The sequence below is a fragment of the Chelmon rostratus genome, chromosome 8, assembly GCF_017976325.1.
Source record: "Chelmon rostratus isolate fCheRos1 chromosome 8, fCheRos1.pri, whole genome shotgun sequence".
Taxonomy (NCBI): Eukaryota; Metazoa; Chordata; class Actinopteri; order Chaetodontiformes; family Chaetodontidae; genus Chelmon; species Chelmon rostratus.
The window spans coordinates 14383852-14401530 of record NC_055665.1 but is presented as its reverse complement, the minus strand read 5'-3'; the positions used below and the strand labels follow the sequence as shown (position 1 = coordinate 14401530).

The following is a 17679-nucleotide window of genomic DNA, read 5'->3' as shown; positions in this document are numbered from 1 at the left end:
ACAATAGCAGCTAAGAATCCTTTAATGATAAAGTAAAAAAAAAAATGGTAGGCTCAGAATAACCAGGAACACTAAAGCTGCTTCGCCATGAACCTGCTGGGTCACGTTCTGAGATTAATCTTGTGCGTCCACTATTGCAAGCACTCACCACTCCAGGTTGAGATGAATGCAACTTTGTAAGTGGGAATAAAGATTGCGAGTGCCCATCACTTAAATGACTATAGCTGTAAATTGCATGGAGACTGAGTGCAGTGGCCTCTCCTTTTGAGCTTCCCCTCTACTAAATGCTAGGCTAAAATAAGACTAAGAAAATAAAGAAAGTGTAAAATTACAGCAACTAAACGTTGTTAGAAAATGGATTGAAAGACACATGGTGAACGAATAAATAACCCTGATGAAAATAAGGTCCCATTCAGTTGTGAGGTTACAGATTGACCAGAAAACATTGGCACACAGTAGCTTGGACTTCTTGGGACTTCTTATGAAGTCAGACAAAACTCTGGAAAGCTGTCTTTTGTTTCTTTAGAAACTAATTGGTGTACATCCACTGTCTTTTTGGTCTCAGAAAGTTGTAAAAATTCCGGAGCTTTGATGAGAAAATACTGCATTAATGATTAAAACATATTAAAACTTGTTTTCCCCTTCACCATTTACATCAGTTGGCAAGAGCGCTTGAAATCTGTGCCCTACAACACAACATGTGCTGCTCTTCTCTCCATCATGTTTTCAAATAAAGTTATTCCCTCCACTGCTGATGAGCTTCCCTTTCTTCTTGAGTCTCTTCAGCAGACAGGAGGCGATGCCTAAAGCACCACCCTTCAAAAAGCGAACAAAGTTGTCTCCCACCAGCGGGCCCATGGCAAACAGACCTGGCTCCTTGGTACACTCAAAAGTGTAGGGGTGGATGTCAATGGGGTTCTGCTTGCAGGAGACGGGTTTTGTTGGATCCTGACCCAGGTACTGGCCCTGCCCCTTCAAGAAAAACAAGTTGGGGTTGGTCCCAATCAGCACTAAGGCCATGGAGATCTTGAATGCCTTGAGGGAGTTGTTCCCCTGCAGCAGACACTTCATGTCAGACTGGAAGGACACCACGCAGTGTTCAGGGAAACTGGTGTAGTCAGGGAACAGGCTGACACACTCATTACCAGCTATGGTGCCGGTGGCAAGTTGGGGCTTTGGGCACATCTTGGCACATACTGAAGAGGCAATACTAACTGCCTGGGGTCTGTTTGAAGCAGAGGAGGGAGCAACATTTGTGTATGTCTGAGAGCACATCATGTTGTAGACCTTGTGGTACTCTGGGTACAGCGTCTTGGGCAGCTGTTTGAAGATGAGGTCTGGGTCGTCTACGGTCTTACGAAAAACATGCAGCACTCTAATGTTGCTGTTACAAGCGCACAGAACTGCATCTGCAGCACTTAAACCAGCACCTACGATTAAAACTGGATCAGAGTTCATATCTAGCTTTCTCCGGCTTATGGCCAAACCCAGGTCTGAGATGCTGTGGAATACAAACGGTAGGTCCTCCCCCTCTACACCTAATCGAACTGGTGAATCGGACGCACCAGTGGCCAGAACGACATTCTCAGCAAACAGAGAGAAGGGGACATGAGTGTCGTTCTGCACCTGCTGGTATCCCCTTACTTCCCAAAGAGCCCCCCCTCCTCCATTGTTTAGACACTCAACTCCATTTCCCTCAAAGCCTTCATTCCCACCATCTCCCACCCCTCCATCTCCTTGATCAGTGTGCCCATTTTTCAGACCTTCCCCCTCATGTCCCCGGTAGAGTTTCTGGACAGAGGTCACGTATGTGTTGTCTACAAAATTCTTTTGGAGACCCTTTAGCTTCACATAGTTACGGTAATAGCATGAGATCTCCTCTGGGGTGGCTCTGTCACTGGTTACATCCCTAGAGAGAAGAGAGAGATGATGAGGAAAGAGGTGGCACAGAATTAAACTGAGACTTGAGCCCTGTTCTTACTGCCCTCTCGCAGTACCTGCGTTTCCCATTAGTCAAGTCTCTGTAGTTAACCCCAGGAAGCTCCATCCAAATGCCAAGACTAATCGTCAGCATGGAGCCTTCCATTGCCTGAAAAGAGAAGACAAGGGTAGTGGAAAATGCAATGTCAGAGAAAGACAAAAACAAAGTGATTGTTAGAAGTATGGATCATTACAAGGGTGTGGCAGAGTGAACCTTGTAGCTTACATGCCAAGCACCTCCAGGTGTTGCCCTCCCCAGCACCAGATGTGGGATGTGTTGCTGCTTGTCCCTGCTCCACTGAAGAACAGGGGGGAATTCGTAGCCAAAGTCAGCATTGGGGTGCAGAAGTGTGTCAAAAAGCACAGCCACTGGGTTCCTTGACCTCCCCTCGAGACCTTCACTCAGATATTCCAGATCCTGCAGGCACATAAGACCTTTTCATGACACACTTGAGTTACTGTGACAATGCCTACGTGTGCAAGGAATTTGTAGATGTTTGTACCTGTTCAGTGATGGGTAGGTGCTTGGTCTCTTGCAGTTTCCTGTAGAGTATTGGGTTTGGGTGGACAGTTGCCGTATCTAGGTAGGGCTTGTATCCACTCAGCAGGTAGGACAGACAAATACCTGACGGCCCATTGCCTAAAGACAGACCGAGGTTTGGGGAATGGTGGATTAGCATCCCAGAGGAGCTCACCACATTATACTTTTCAGATTTTGAAATGTGTGCACAATTGGGGCCAAGTTGGAGTAGACAATATGAAACCGTTGAAGGTCAGGAGGTTACGTGCAAAACACTTACCTATGATGACCACGGGGACAGTGGGTGGGTGCTCTTGTGGCAGAGTGGTCGCTTCCAGAAGAGGCATGGCTGCAGCCTGGGCCAGAGCCAGCACTGAGGAGGAATGATAAAAATGTGAAGAAAGTTCCCAACATTTCTGTTGCCGTCCATTTGATATAAAACTAAAAGCAAAGGCCCATTGGCGCTTTGTGTTTTGTGCCCCCACTGCTTCAATGTTTCTAGGTCAAATTATTTGAACAGGTTGAAATAGGCTTGCTGTCTTTGTGTCTGCCAATGTTGTTGTTGTCTCATGTTAGCTTAGACCCTGTCTCCATCCACCATCATCAGCTGACTCAGAAACACAAACACTGAATGGGGAAAAAACTTTTATTCATCCTGTTATTGTGCTTCCACACACAGCCGTGACCCTCCCTGTCTGTCTGGGGCTTCACACACGTGGAAACACCCCGCCACAACACAACGTGCCCCCAGCTTTTCTCTTTGCCGTCCCGCCAACGTCCACACACCCCCTGTCCTATCAAACATGGCCCGCGGCAAGGCTAGCCTCTGTTAACCCCGGTGCCGCTTCCCAAACAAAAGGGAGTTCTAATCAGATTTATGTAGGCTTGGGTCTGTTGTGAAACGTTGCGGTTGAGCATGTGTAGCGTGTGTTTGTGTGTTACGCGACAGTGCCATTGTGTGCCCGCCGGGCAGCAAATCCCCCCTGATCACTCCTCCGAGTGGGCCCTAATCCCACTGGGCCTGTTTATGTCTTTACCGCCCCTTTCAACAGCAGCAGGGTGAGAATGTGGTCCTGGCATGCTGACAGACCAAACCATCAGAGCTCCTCCTCCTCTCATACCCACCAGCAACCCACTACCACCACCACCAACACCACCACAGACACTCCCGCCAAAACATTACCTACCCGCCACAACGAACTGTGCCCACTTGCCCCAGTTTCGTATTGCCCAAAACACTGCCCACACCACCTTTTTGTTACATCAAAAAACTCTGGCTCACTTCCCTTAAAACTCCCATGTCTCCCCTCTGCCAATACAGTCCGCCTCATTTCACGGGCAGCGCTCTCTACCTCCCTCCCCTGTCTGACCTGTGTCTGTAGGCCAACCGGTTGTCTTTGGCTGTTGGCTTGTTTACCCTTTTCAGTGAAAGCAGTGGGATTCTACACATTGCCTGCCCTGTTTAGAAAATGTCGTGCCCCCAGTTGGCACGCTGATACTGGCATTTCCATGCCACTGGTCAATTTTACAAAACCCCACAGTGTTTACAGTCATAAAAGTGGAGGGGGTGGGGGTGGGGGGTTGCTAGAACTTTCACTTTGCACACCTTTGGATCACTGTGTACCCAAATGACTCCCTTACTGTAAGTGTATTTTAAAATTTCTTTATGTAACTCAAGATTATAGTGTTATTTGTCAAGTTACGACAGGTCAAAAATATCTCCCTGTCACTGACAAAACAGAATTATGTAGTTCAGAACAGAAGTTCATTCTAGACCTTGGAAACAGTAGGTTATGTATGACAAAGCAATCTCAATTTTAAGGTCCACTTGCTGTCTTTTTGGCACTCTCAGATGCAGCTCACATCTTGATCAGCAAATGGAATAAGATTATATAATCCAAGAGCAGTATGTAATGTCTGGTCAGGGTGGTTAGGTTGCTATTCAGTCCCCTAAAAATGCAAACGTAGTCTCCCAGCTTTTATATATCAGCCTTGACAGGTGTAAATACATGATGCAACGACAGTGCTGTGCTGTTGTTGCATCATGTGCTGACTACACCTGATCCACAGAGGACAACGAGCATAAGTCTGTGTCTGTCTTTATTTACTGTGTCTGTGACATTTGATTAAACTCCATTCAGCCCCAAAGTAGAAAATAATGACGATCATCCAAACTGCTTTACCCGAGAGGATAAAAAACAATGAAGGGGTTCAAATGATACATTTAAAAAATGAATAAATACTGACTTCGTTGTTGTTATTAGTGGACTTCATTTGTGGCCCGTTGTACTGTCTACCTGCCCTTTCATGCGCCGACATGTGCGCGTTTTGCACCGTGTGTAGAGGACGGACCATACTTTTCTAGAACACAGTGTACTGAGTATTGTGGGCTATGCATGGAAAACAAATGGCACTTAATGTAAAACTTTCGATGCGCAGTGCGATCAGTAGAACGACAAAACGTGCTTTTTGAATCCATCAGCCTTTTCCTTGGTAACTCGGGAGCCACGCTTGAAATGATGTCTGCGCTTCAATCAGGATCCCTCAGATTTTCTCACTTAGGCTCTGTTTGAGAGGTGCGTTTGGTTTTCACAGGCCTACAACTACAGCCTCATCTATGCAACGTGTGCTGAATATGCACAGAGCAGCCTGCGGGTCGGTTACCAAATTAGGTTAACTTTAAAGCTCTGGATTGTGTTTTTATATGTGGACGCAGCTGCAGCACAAGCCACTGGCGCGACAGGATGATGGAGCAGCTACCCCTCATCATCCTCATGGACCCGCAGGCTCAAACCTCCCACTGACACTCCTGACTCCTGAATGAGCAGCGGTCCTTGCAGCCTGCGTCCAATAAGGCACAAGGAGCACATGCGACAGCGGCTGTGTCACCATCATTGCATAATTTAGGTCAAACACAAAATAACGGTGATCCGCAACACTCGAGAGCCAAGAACAGGATCTCTTACCGCGTTATGATGTGTCTCCGTATCCCAGTCGCGTCCTGTTATCACGACCCACGGCAGCGTTTCTAACCGTATAAATAGGCAGACGCCGGTGGGAGGACCTATGCAACTGTCCGGGGTCTTGCATGAGATAATAAGCCAGCCTCTCTAACGTCATCACACGCGCGCACGCACGCACTTACCTCCGTGCGGTTAAATCCGCGCAGACCTGGTTTATTCAGGTCTGATCAGCCTGTGAATGTCGTCTGAGGGGTCGGTCTTCTCAGTGTCTAGATGGAAGTGTGTGTGTGGGGGGGTGTGTCTGTGTGTCTCTGTGTGTCCTGCGTTTGCTTTTGTCGTCACATGCGCATCTCTGCACCGGCGGGCGTTCACAGGGAAGGAAGAGAGCCGGATGATCAGATCAGCATCCTCACAGCTCTGCTGCGCACTGAGTGGGCATCGAGTGACCCAGAGTTTTATTTTTAACAAACGCATCTCTCAGATCTAAGTCATGCTCAGGACAGCCCAGTGCTGTCCGCTGTGGTTTCTGGACAAACAAATAAAGACCTATGAGCTCCTATATGTGCTATGTGATGTGATATGTTTTACATCACAGGATGTGGGATGTGAGTTCTATACAGTATGAACAGAAGTATTGTGGTCTTCTCAGAAACCTCTGGTAGCGAGGTTAAAGCTGAAATGTGTCCTGTGAGTAGAGAGATGGCAGAGAGGAGAGGGTCCATCCTCTGGAGAGCATACATGCAAAGCTCATAGATTTCCTTTGAACAAGTGGAATATTTGGCCTGATGGTGGCGCTACCTTTTCATGCAATAGGCTGCAGCATTGATGAAGGAGAATCTTTTTGATCACAGGTCAGGTGAGAGATCCTATGAGGACAATGAATATCCACACCATTTTGAGGCAATTTGCTAAGTAGTTGTTGACCCAGCTCTCTCTGGACCGATGTGTTGGAATAATGATTTTCCAATACTCTAAAAATTGTAAGAAATACACTGTGCTGCTTTGTCTTGAACAGAAAATGTTTGCATATTTTACAGTATAATGCAATCCAATATATTGTCAGTGTAGTTTCTTGTGCTTGTCAGTGGTCGTATTTGTGTCATTTCTAAACTTTAAGACATAATGATCAAATGGTTCATTTGTAGATAACTGCCACATCATGGCACCCATAATGTGGGTTTGCCCTCACAGCTGCCACGTCAACCAGGTAATAATGAGGCAAAAGAGTGACTGAAGAGAAAATGTTCACATTCACCAATGCTAAGAGTCAGAGGTGAGTAGAAAGCACGAAAATCTGTCCAAAGATGTGAAAGGTCTGTTATAATAAGTGCTAATGAGCTTGGAATAGGCTGCACAGCAACTGAGCAGTGGCTGCACTGCTCAGTTGCTGTACTCAAAATGTAGGCTAACTTGAACCTATTTTAAATGTTACATTCATTTTAAAGTGCTTTGCATGTTTTCAGCATGTGTAGCCCCATATTAACAATGTTCATCAGTACAACTGGACTCTAAAGGGAGGAAAGCACAAAGTAATTTTGATATGTTTTCCACTTGACAGATATATCTTTCTTTAGTCCATCTTGATACTTCAAATTTGGCAATAGTTGTTCAATTTTATGCACTTTCCGGTGGTGGATAGCTCATTCTGATAGATGCTGACATGCAGCTGACATGCACAAGCCAAAGCCTATAATGAGCCGTTTATCTCGGGATTCATCATCATAAGTATTCAGGAACTATCGTTGTGTAGGAGCTACAGCCTCATGTATTGATGTATTGCTCTTATTGTTTGTTTATTAGCCCATAAAAAAGTGTTATGCTCACAACCAGCATGTGTGATGAGTCACTAGGATGCACGCAGCTGTCACTCAGCCCTGCGGAGTCCCGCCTCTTCATTTCAAGATCCAATGAGCTGGGAGACACCAGTGCTTCCGGTCCCTCAATACAAACACATGGAAACTAGCCGCTAGCTCAGAAAACAACACAAAAAGTGGCAATAAAAGCCACCGAAGATGGTCCAGTTCAGTAGAATCTGCTTCCGGAAGGTCAGTACTGGAACAGACCCAATCTTAATGTAATATAATCTAAATATTTCCAATGATGACATTGGCTGGCAAGCTAACTGCTAGCTAGCTCTGTGACAGGCTCTTGCTAACTATGTCAAAACATCAACCTTGACAAATTCTGCGATCTCTTTCATTAATATATAATGTTAATACGATACTAACCACCTGCGACTGAACAGTTTAATACCGAACTCGTGTTAATGTTGAATAACTGCGCGTTAGTTTAACGATGTGTTTACAGCTTTAAGTGATAGTGAATGTGTGAATAACCCTAACCGTAACTGCATTGACAACAAGGTTATACTTTGTTTTTAAAGCATGAAAACTCATTCTTGGCCTTGGACGTAGAAGTAGCGATCCTAACCTAAGGTCTACTAGCTATGATAGTTGTGCTTGAGATCCTCATCGAGCACCTTGCAGGCTCTGTTCAATACATCATGTATCCCCACTGAGTTGTAGTTGTGTGGCTTTAGCCCTCACGAACCTTATAAAGATTGCGATTACTGCCAAATGTTGTTTGTGAAACTTCAACATTGTTTTTACCATTAGTTTAGGTTACTCGCTATAGGCCAACCGGTTGTCTTTGGCTGTTGGCTTGTTTACCCTTTTCAGTGAAAGCAGTGGGATTCTACACATTGCCTGCCCTGTTTAGAAAATGTCGTGCCCCCAGTTGGGCATTATTAGTTATGGAGGCATTTTAAGTGTCATCACTGTAACATGTCTTTCCTGCCTCCTGCAGTATGGAAACTTTGTGGATAACCTCCGCCTGTACGTCCGTGGAGGCAGTGGGGGTATGGGTTTACCCCGATTTGGGGGACAAGGAGGGAATGGGGGAAATGTTTGGGTGGTGGCTACAAAGAACATGACCTTAAAGAAGATCAAGGACAAGTACCCCCAAAAACGTTTTGTGGGTGGAACAGGAGCCAACAGCAGGTTTGTTCACACAAATGCAACCTTAAGTTTGCTTTCAAATGCCAACACAGAATATCTGTCCACCAGCACCGATATCAGTGGATTTATGTTTGTTAAAGATGTGTGTGAACTTCATTTGTCAACAGTGTCCGAGCACTGAAAGGAGAGAGTGGGGAGGACAAGGAGGTCTTGGTTCCTGTTGGTATTACAGTCACCACAGATGATGGAAAAATTCTTGGTATATTATTTCTTTCTTTATTTCTTGTACAGCGCATGGTCAGCAGTCAGTGATACAATGTTATCACACTTTATCCGTGTCAACACAAAGTCAACACAGAGGTTTCATTTGGAATATAAGTAAAAGATGGATGTGAGGTTGTATGGTTACGGGTAATCAGTAATCATATGGGAGTGGAATAGCTAACTGATGTTACAGTAAAAACTTGACCTCACAGTTTGTTTCAACCATTCTCCCTCCAAGGTGACCTGAATACTGAGAATGATCGTCTGATGGTGGCTAAAGGAGGATCTGGAGGCTCCTTGTACTCTGACTTCAAACCCAGTAAGGGCCAGGCCAAACATGTAAGGCTGGACCTAAAGCTCATCGCTGACATGGGCCTTGTCGGGTGAGAGCAGAAACACACAGGAACATGTTGATTTATATCAGCCGAGAATCAAATATTTCTCTAAATATCTGATTTTTCTTGTGTTGATTCACCATCAGCTTCCCAAATGCAGGAAAGTCCTCCCTCCTGACAGCCATGTCCAATGCCACACCTGAGATTGCCAGCTACGCTTGTGAGTACACAAATAGTGACCACAAACATTTGTGGATTTTTACTTTTGTCTGAGTTGAATAATTCCTCCAGTCAATATGCTGTGAGCTTGTTTTTCTTTGTCCTATTTCAGTCACAACTTTGAAGCCGGAGATTGGCAAACTGATGTACAAAGATTACAAGCAGGTTTGTTTTTTAAGAATCCATTGAAATGCTTTTGTTTAGTGGTTTCCCTCATTGACTGGAGGTGTTCTTATCATTTTTTTTTTTATTTTTCATTTTTGGTAGATTTCTGTCGCTGATCTGCCAGGCCTGATTGAGGGAGCTCACATAAACAAAGGAATGGGTCACAAGTTCCTAAAACATGTGGAGAGGACAAAGCAGCTGCTGTTTGTGGTATGTAGTGGAAGTTGCGGATGCCTATGTACATGTTTGAATGTGGTCACAATAACCAGCTGAAACTTGTCTGTGATGATGATGGAGTTTAATTCGTCTGGCTGCAGGTGGACGTTTGCGGCTTCCAGCTGGCAAGTAAAACACCATTTAGGTCGGCCTTTGACGCTGTTCAGCTTCTCACCAAGGTGAGACTGATATTATGAAGGGCTTGTTGTTCTTCTTACCATTCGTCTCTTTGACTTTACCTTCTCTATCTTTATCACCCTCCTCCTCCTCCTCTCACTGTGGCCTCAAGGAGTTGGAGTTGTACAAAGAGGAGCTTGTATCAAAGCCAGCTTTACTGGTGGTGAATAAGATGGACCTGCCTGACGCTGAGGACAAGCTAGCAGAGCTGATGGAGCAACTGCAAAACCCAGATGGTAAATTTGATGTATTTCTTTTCTCTATTTCATTCATTAGCTTTTGTAATTTTCAAATTCAGTTGAAATATTCATGGAAGTGAAATTGCGTATTTGAAAACGGTTGGCCTCTTGTAACTTAGCTCTGCATTTAAGCAGGTTTCTCAATATTACTTCTCTAATGATTTAAATTAGAAGTAAATTGTCATATTAAGGAGGGGAGAATGGATATCAACAGTAAATCCAAAAGCAGAATTTAAGCCTACTATTATAAAAATTTCAGCTCAAAACATCATGCAAATGTAAAAATGGTAATCACCTCCATGTTGAATGCAGCACAAAAGTCCTATGTCATCATGTACAACAACACGTCTATAATGAGCTGCAGTCTGGATGTCTGATGATGATGATGGTCATCTGCTGTGACCACAACTATGGGCAGCACAATTTGCTTAGAGATTTCATTGAATTTGGCCCACAACACTAGTGGTGGGGCCACCAGGCTCTGGGCTGAGACATCAGTAAATCCAAGAACAATGTTTAAAAAAAGAAAGAAGAAGTACAAAATGCTGACAGTTTGCCTCCTGTTTGACGGTTTAAAGTCATACATTATTCAGGAGCTCTCTGCAAAGAAAAAACATTGAATTTCATATTCATCTGGCTGCTTTAAATGGCAGCAATAAAACATTTACATATGTGAATAACAGAAAAAGGTACAGCATACATATAAAGAACCACAACCATTTGTGTTGCCAGTAGCATGTTAACAGGACAATAACACATGCTGGCCTTTTGTTTTGTTAACGTTTCAACATTGATGGTTGGTTTTTTGTCCTCCCTGCAGAGTTCTGTGATGTGTTGCCTGCTGACATGATACCAAAAAACTACATGGCCTTCAGACACGTGGTTCCCGTCTCTGCCTCCACTGGGTTTGGCATCGACCGTTTGAAAAGCTGCATCCGAGAATCGCTTGATGAAGATGCAGAAATGGAAACTAAAGACCTCCATCAAGAAAGACTGCAGGCACTGAGGAAGCAGCAGCAGTTGTGACAGACACAGACAACATGTCACACATTTCAGTGGAACCTACGGTGTACGGCGACATCTCATTCTGTCTGTCAAACTAGTTGAACTCAAATGGCAGAAAAACATCATCCACTGAGGAAACCCCCGTAAAGCTATGTGGTGTCGGTGCAGACCTGGAGTTACGGAGGATCGCCACAGCCAAAACATCCAGTGTTACGAGGCTTCACGACTTCAGCTCGAGTTGAAACCTGCTCTGAATAGGTACTTGTTTGGTCGGAGGCTCAAAATCTAAGATGCAGAAATTACATGCTGTAAAAAGACAGAAGAAAACCTTTTGAACACTGGATGGATTTATCTCTGTGAAATCAAGATAACGCAAAAACGTGAATTTGCACCAACCAGTTCTTTTCTATTTCATTTGGTCGCTCATGAAGATTAAGACTGCATTTATTTCTTTATTGCTGCGTGTTGGGAGGGATGCACTGATCCACTTGATCTTCCCAGACGCTGAGTCACAACATATCAGCCTGTTGTGACTGAATGAATGTAACTGATTGTGAAAACACTTAATTTCAGTTCGTGTCTGGCTGATACCAGCTCTGCTAAATATTTGATCCATGCATCTCAAGTACTATATTGTAATATGAAGCAGTTCCAGTATACCTGTTGTGTTTCATGTTTCAGGTTATTAGAAATGTCAGCATAGACAGATGTGTTGATGAAAGTTTTATTTTATATTAAATATATTACAATACTGAATGAGTAAGAGGGAAAAAAAATATGGGGATTGATTTTTGCATCATCAGTCTGTACAGCATACAGGCAAAAAAAAAAAAAAAAAAAAAAGACAGCAACAGCAGTATTTAGATTTGAACTTGTACATACGGGGTTTTCAAGTCTCCTGCAGCAGAGTGCTGATGTGTCTGGCAGGATGGGACCACACGTTTGAGAACTGGGTGGTTGGCATGCTCCAGTACATGAATACATTCAAGTCTCTGGCCAGACAGAGACGGACAGCTCATCTGTTAGGATCTGTCAGTCCAACCGTGTGCGCAGGAGGATACAGCAGATATGTTTGAGAGATTGACAGCTGTGTACAATCACAGAAATGACTGCAGCCTGCATGGTCCCATCCTTAGCGGAGAGTCCTCAGGACGTCGCACAGTGCAGTGTGCAGAACAAATGTCTTGCTGTTGCACAGTATTATGATGTTAAAAATATTTCTCAAAAGCTTTGAGACAGTGCTCTCCACAGCCGCGGGTAGCCCGGGAAGATGACCGGGCCGCTAGACACTGATCAATACTTTTAAGAAGAAGACCAGGGGGAAGAAGAAAGCACTGGTCGAAGGCAAATCATGAGCCCATACAGATCTCATGTACAACATTATGTGTGTCCAAAACCTTATATGATACAAATTAGCACATGCCAGAGAATCGACCACTTCTATTGGCCCCCGGGACAAATGTGTTTAAAAAAAACTCAACATGTCTCCATTCAAACTCATCAACACACATAATTACAATAATGCACTTAATTACTGTTTGAATTGTTGCTGTACATAATGCTGAGAAAAAAGTGAACATTACAAAGGTACTTAATAAAAAAGATACTAGTAGCAATATTAGTCCAATAGTGTGAAGATCATCTTACCTATACAGTCCTAATGCATACATGAATTACAAATGAGTGCCCACACTGGAACAAAAACAGTAAAATGACAAACAGGACAACAATTTCTACACAAGGTAGAGAAATGAGTTGTAACTGTACAAAGATTTTGTTTCTGGGGGATTGAGACGGGATTAGTTTCCAAAAAAATCCACCTTAAACAGCTACACTGGCATCAGTCAAAGCATTCTCACTCATTTCCAAACCCTGTGACTTCCTGCCATGAGCTGTCCTGACGGTGCTGACAAACAGTGTAGTCTGTGCTACACGAACCCATTTAGACAACAGCAAATGGGCAATGATGAGGAAAAAGTCTTTCAGCGACATGCTCGTTTCCTGTTATGGTCTCAAACAGCCTACCAGAGAAATAATTTGATAAAGAACTGTCATGCTGTTGGTCTTCACAAGCTCAAACAGCAAGCACTGTACAGCATAGTTAATCATTTACAAGGCTAAATATCTCAATCATCACAGCTAAATCCAAAATGCACATTTCAAATCACAGTTTCCACATTCTCGCCCAATTAGGACATCAGCCACGCTCGCGGTATTGACTCTTATTCTCACGTTCATCTGAGTGACTTCATCCCTCAAACATCCAAATGTAGAATCAGTGGAAACTAAATACTTATTAATATTATCAATGGGAAATTTCCACATGAGTGAAAAGTGGTCTATAACTACACCAAACACAGCCCATTCATTTCACTCGAGGATGGCACACAAAACTACTTAAATAATACTCATCAAGAGCCGCTTGAGCAACATTCTTAATGTGCTGCAATCAACCTGTTTATCAATACTTCTTCAGCTGTGACTGGATGTCTGTGTATTTCTCCCAGAGATGGATGAAACCAGTGCCAAGATAATATATAAAAAAAACATTTTTACATTCTGCTGTGGATGGAGAAAGCTATATAGGTCACAGTCACACTGGAAAAAGTCGAGGAGGGGAAAAAAATAAAAGAGGACGAAAAATAGAAACTCAAACAGAAGAACGAGGGTGGGGTCGTTTCTACACTTATCTACAGAAATCCGCTTCTGTCTACTACACAACACGACAGGAAGAGGAGAGAAGTAAAAATGGTCTTTCAAAATAAAAGCAGGAACATACTCTGTGTGTATTTTACTCTACATATTTACACACGCACAAACAGACTGAGGGCAGGAGGGGCAGGGAGGGGTTGGGCTGGGTCCACGTCATGGGTCACGGGCTATAACTGGTGATACAATGTGGGTTACCTATAGTAGAGAGAAAGCGTCTAAGCCTTACAGAAGGTAGAAGATCACCGCCCCCTCGCATGCGTTCTTTCCAGCTCAGACGGCTGTTCTTCTTGTCTTCTCGGTAGGAGGAGGTTGCTGATAATCAGGGTTATCGCATGCATACAGTGTTGGAAAGTTTCTACAGTGATTCACGTGCGTCAAAAAAATGGTCCAACAAGTCCGGCGATGCAGTAGTGCGATGGATGCGATGACCCGCTCCTGGCTCCGCCGCTCCTCGTCAGAGAGGAGCTCCAAACAACTCAAGGGGACGGTGGCGTTCAAGTGAGTGCGGCGAGAGCTGGGGAGGACGTGTCGAGGTTTGAGGTGGGGGGGTGAGGGGTTGGAGTGGTGGGGTTTCCGGTCTCGTAGGTGAGGCCTGAGCAGACGGGAACAGCTCAGTCTGAGCTCCAGCTGGTCTGGAGTGGACGTGGAGCTGGTTTCTCCGCCGGCACTCCGCGTCGTCTTGTAGAGATCCACTGAATGACAGCCTTGGAGATGCTTGTACACACTTACTCACACACACCTTTTGCCTGTTCACACTCCAGTGGGGGGGCGCTCTCTCTCTCTCTCTCTCTCTTTCTTCCTCTTTAATCACGTTGAGTCAATTTTGTTTTCATTTTTGTGGTTTTCATTCAAAAGGAGAGACAAGTGTAGTTCCTTAAGGTCCTTTGTTGAATGGGGAATGCAGCTGTTATATTGAAGTCTCCCACAGCTGAGGAGACGAAGAGAAGGGAAAAGCACAGAAAAGAGAAAAGGATGAGGGAAGAGAAGATGAAAGAAAATACATTTTAACATTTGTGATATTTGGTTTTGTCTTTGCGCTTAGGCTGGTCTTCTTTTTGTGATGGTATTATCAAAAAAGACAAAATAACACCAGTCTTATCTTTTAAATCATGATCCTCATTAGCAATGCTTCAGTACCCACACACTCAAAAGAAACAGACCCTCCAGAGCCCACCTCCACTGCAGAGTACACTTTCATTCATAAAATGTAAACCCTCACTCTTGGTGCCATCAGTCGATCCCAGGCATCTGCAAATGGGCGTCACGCAAGTCATGACAAAAATGCAAGCTATGATTGGTTGGGGTCCAGTGTCTAATCCGCCTTGTCTCTTGGCCAAATCATTGCAGCCATTCATGACTCTAGAATTGCCTCATCTGACACAGTGACCACGTCAAAAGGCACAAATATGCACGCAGTCCGATCCTGCCGCTAAATAAAGCACAGGCAGAGAACTGACATTTCTGTCAGCAACCAGCTCATGCTACAGATCCCAGTTCAGATTCAGACACATCCTTTTCCAAAATCGATGCTGCAGCTGGTCAAATCAGTGTTCAATGACGTAATGTGTTCCTGATTGATACTTGCCCTGGCGCTCTGCCTGTTAGCTTTCCTCTGGTCATCTGGGAGAGGGGGCATGGGGTACGGGTATCTCCTGCTGGATGCAATAGATCCTGTAGAGGAAGTGGGTGACTTGGCAGGGGATAGCGTCCTGAGGAAAAGAGGAAGTGACATGATTAAAATACTGGCTCTTATGTTTTGGTCGGTTTAGGATTAAGTTGGCCAAAGACACAGATGGATAAATGAGGTGAGATTCAGGAAGTTGAGCTAATGTTAGATCTGTGACTTTGGGCAACATCCTCCTCGAGCTGCTCTAATTATTCGGTTTTCACCTTCCTACAGGGAGAGGTTGATCTTAAAAGCTCTTACTGCTGTTCACAAAAAGCGCAGAGACGGGCAGATCATGAAATCTGGTTTAAAAAAAAAAAGAGTGTGGCTGTAGCTCAGCTTTTAGGGGCAACCTCTGCACACAGCAGTACACAGTTCCCAGCAGCGGTGTGGACATAGTCATAGTTTCCTGCAACTCACATGCTTCACCCTGCCACAGCATTACTTTTTCATCATCGCGCACCGACACACACACCAGAACTTGCAGAAATTCACCTTTAACAACTGGTTAAAAAAAAAAAGAACAAAAAAACATGCTGCTAAAGGTAACTTCTGCTGTCAGATGAGCCGGTGTGTAGCCTTGAAAAGCTGATGTGTGTGTGTGTGTGTGTGTGTGTGTGTGTGTGTGTTAAAAGAGGAATGCTGGGAGCAGTGAGTATGATGAGGTGACTGGGACGGCAGACCAGACCGGAGCTGGGTGAGAACAACAGACTGAGGTTCTGTCTAGTGGAACGGCCACAGAAGGCCAACCCCATGTACAACAGCATGTTTCCACCACTGCTGCGTGGTGATCGGAAACCCGGGAATGGTCAAGTAATGGAGGCTGTGGGAAGGCGGGTGGACCACTGGTTCCAGAAGTTTTGTTGTTCTTTTTTCACAGTGAATCCCCATATTAACATTTATTTTCAGTTCAGCTAAATACTTGAATATTACTTGAGAATAATTAAGTGATTCACACTAAAATGTTTTGGCTATCCTTATCTAAGAAATAAAACGGTCCAGGCTAAAATATCTCAACATATACTGGATAAATTAAGGTGAAACAAAATTTTTAGAAGAAGAATTACAAGCTATGATTAATTAATTTATAGACATTCATTGTCCCCAGAGGATGAATCCTACTGACTTTGGTGATTGGCTGATTTTTCCTCCTGCGCTGACATGGGGTTGAGTTTGGTGGTTCGAGTCAGATCATTATTGGATGGATTGCCATGTCGTGTGGTACAAACATTCATGTGCACCTCAAGATGAACTGCAATACCCGTAGTGAACCCTTAACTGTTCTAGCGCCATCATCAGTACAGCTTCAGCACGTTAGCATCTTCACTAGAAGCTTGTTATTGGATTAGCATGTTAACGTCTCTCAGGACTGCAGTACCTCTTGTATGAGCCGAGAAGAGAAGATGTGTTTTTCTTATGTAGCCCAAGATCACAAATGTGCCTCTAAGGGCTGCACTATCTTTCCAACAGACAACGCCCTCCACCCTCAGCTCCTCCTTTCAGATAAGAAAATCCCCCATGTTTCCTGTATATCTCAACACTGCCATCATAAAAAAACTCAATATATTATAATGGCATGTTCTACAAGAGTCAAACGCTATTATAACTGGTGCCATTAGCAACAGCATTTTAAGATTGTTTACTTAGTGCAGTAGTCATGTACAGTGGTTTGTACCCAGTCCTGTCATGTACCTTTTTTTACATCCAGTTTTCTAAGCAGCTGCCACTTTCCTACACAGACATTTCAATCAGGAGCATTTTTTTGCTGATTTAAGTCAATCACCTAAAACTGTCAGTGAGAAAAAGTAGTTTTATCTCTGGAACCAGGGCTCCCAGAAACCTCCACATCCCACCATTCTTCTGGACTGTTTCTATCCTCCAGTAGGAGCAGGAATGTGCCCCTGGACACAGGGAAGGTCTATAGATCACAACTTGCTGTTTGGTGACGTCTAGCTCGTAGAAGTGAAGTGAACAGTAGGGGTGTTGACATGGGGCCGGCGCTCTATGGAGCCCACGAGCTTCCTGGTTGTTGTCGAGGAAACCTTGCCGCTGGCGCTTGTGATTATCTAAAGACCTCTGGACACGGTCGGAGCGGTGGCTTACAGTTCGTCACAGCAGCGCAGCGATGATGTCAGCGCGGCGGCCAAAACGTTTGGCTCGGCAGCGACATCACGCTGACGTGATGTGAGGTCACTGGGAGCGAGGCGGGGCCGACACACAGACACTCACTGACAGAACAACACACAACATGCAGAGGCAAC

The 17679-nt window shown here is 44.4% G+C and overlaps 3 protein-coding genes across 3 annotated transcripts in view; 1 reads left to right on the top strand and 2 right to left on the bottom strand.

Annotated features, from left to right (window-relative positions):
• Window positions 1–56: 56 nt before the first annotated feature.
• osgin2 (oxidative stress induced growth inhibitor family member 2) lies at window positions 57–5696 on the bottom strand. The gene is made up of 6 exons (XM_041942193.1): window positions 5646–5696; window positions 2781–2873; window positions 2484–2620; window positions 2207–2398; window positions 1998–2089; window positions 57–1909 (listed from the first exon to the last, which is right to left on the bottom strand). The coding sequence occupies exons 2-6, from the start codon at window positions 2845–2847 to the stop codon at window positions 727–729; spliced, it is 1671 nt and encodes a 556-aa protein (XP_041798127.1). The 5' UTR covers window positions 2848–2873; window positions 5646–5696; the 3' UTR covers window positions 57–726.
• Window positions 5697–7391: 1695 nt separating this feature from the next.
• Window positions 7392–12752, top strand: gtpbp10 (GTP-binding protein 10 (putative)). The gene is made up of 10 exons (XM_041942757.1): window positions 7392–7508; window positions 8269–8462; window positions 8588–8679; window positions 8923–9067; window positions 9166–9239; window positions 9351–9403; window positions 9506–9613; window positions 9721–9798; window positions 9909–10032; window positions 10856–12752. Exons 1-10 carry the CDS (start codon window positions 7476–7478, stop codon window positions 11059–11061), a joined length of 1107 nt encoding a protein of 368 aa, XP_041798691.1. The 5' UTR covers window positions 7392–7475; the 3' UTR covers window positions 11062–12752.
• Window positions 12753–14524: 1772 nt separating this feature from the next.
• The window catches only part of adam22 (ADAM metallopeptidase domain 22), a 57415-nt gene continuing 54260 nt past the window's right edge, over window positions 14525–17679 (bottom strand). The window contains exons 30-31 of the mRNA XM_041941548.1: window positions 15338–15461; window positions 14525–14680 (exon numbers count right to left, since the gene is read on the bottom strand). Of these exons, the coding sequence (XP_041797482.1) occupies window positions 14660–14680; window positions 15338–15461 (145 nt within the window). The 3' untranslated portion in view covers window positions 14525–14659. The remainder of the gene's footprint in view (window positions 14681–15337; window positions 15462–17679) is intronic.

Coding starts and splice junctions, on each gene's coding strand:
- osgin2 (XM_041942193.1), bottom strand. CDS start 2,847: ATGCCTCTTCTGGAAGCGACCACTCTGCCACAAGAGCACCCACCCACT. Junction 2,090..2,206: donor CACCTGGAGGTGCTTGGCAT/GTAAGCTACAAG, acceptor TTCTCTTTTCAG/GCAATGGAAGGCTCCATGCT. Junction 1,910..1,997: donor TTGACTAATGGGAAACGCAG/GTACTGCGAGAG, acceptor TCTTCTCTCTAG/GGATGTAACCAGTGACAGAG.
- gtpbp10 (XM_041942757.1), top strand. CDS start 7,476: ATGGTCCAGTTCAGTAGAATCTGCTTCCGGAAG. Junction 9,799..9,908: donor CTGTTCAGCTTCTCACCAAG/GTGAGACTGATA, acceptor TGTGGCCTCAAG/GAGTTGGAGTTGTACAAAGA. Junction 10,033..10,855: donor GCAACTGCAAAACCCAGATG/GTAAATTTGATG, acceptor TCCTCCCTGCAG/AGTTCTGTGATGTGTTGCCT.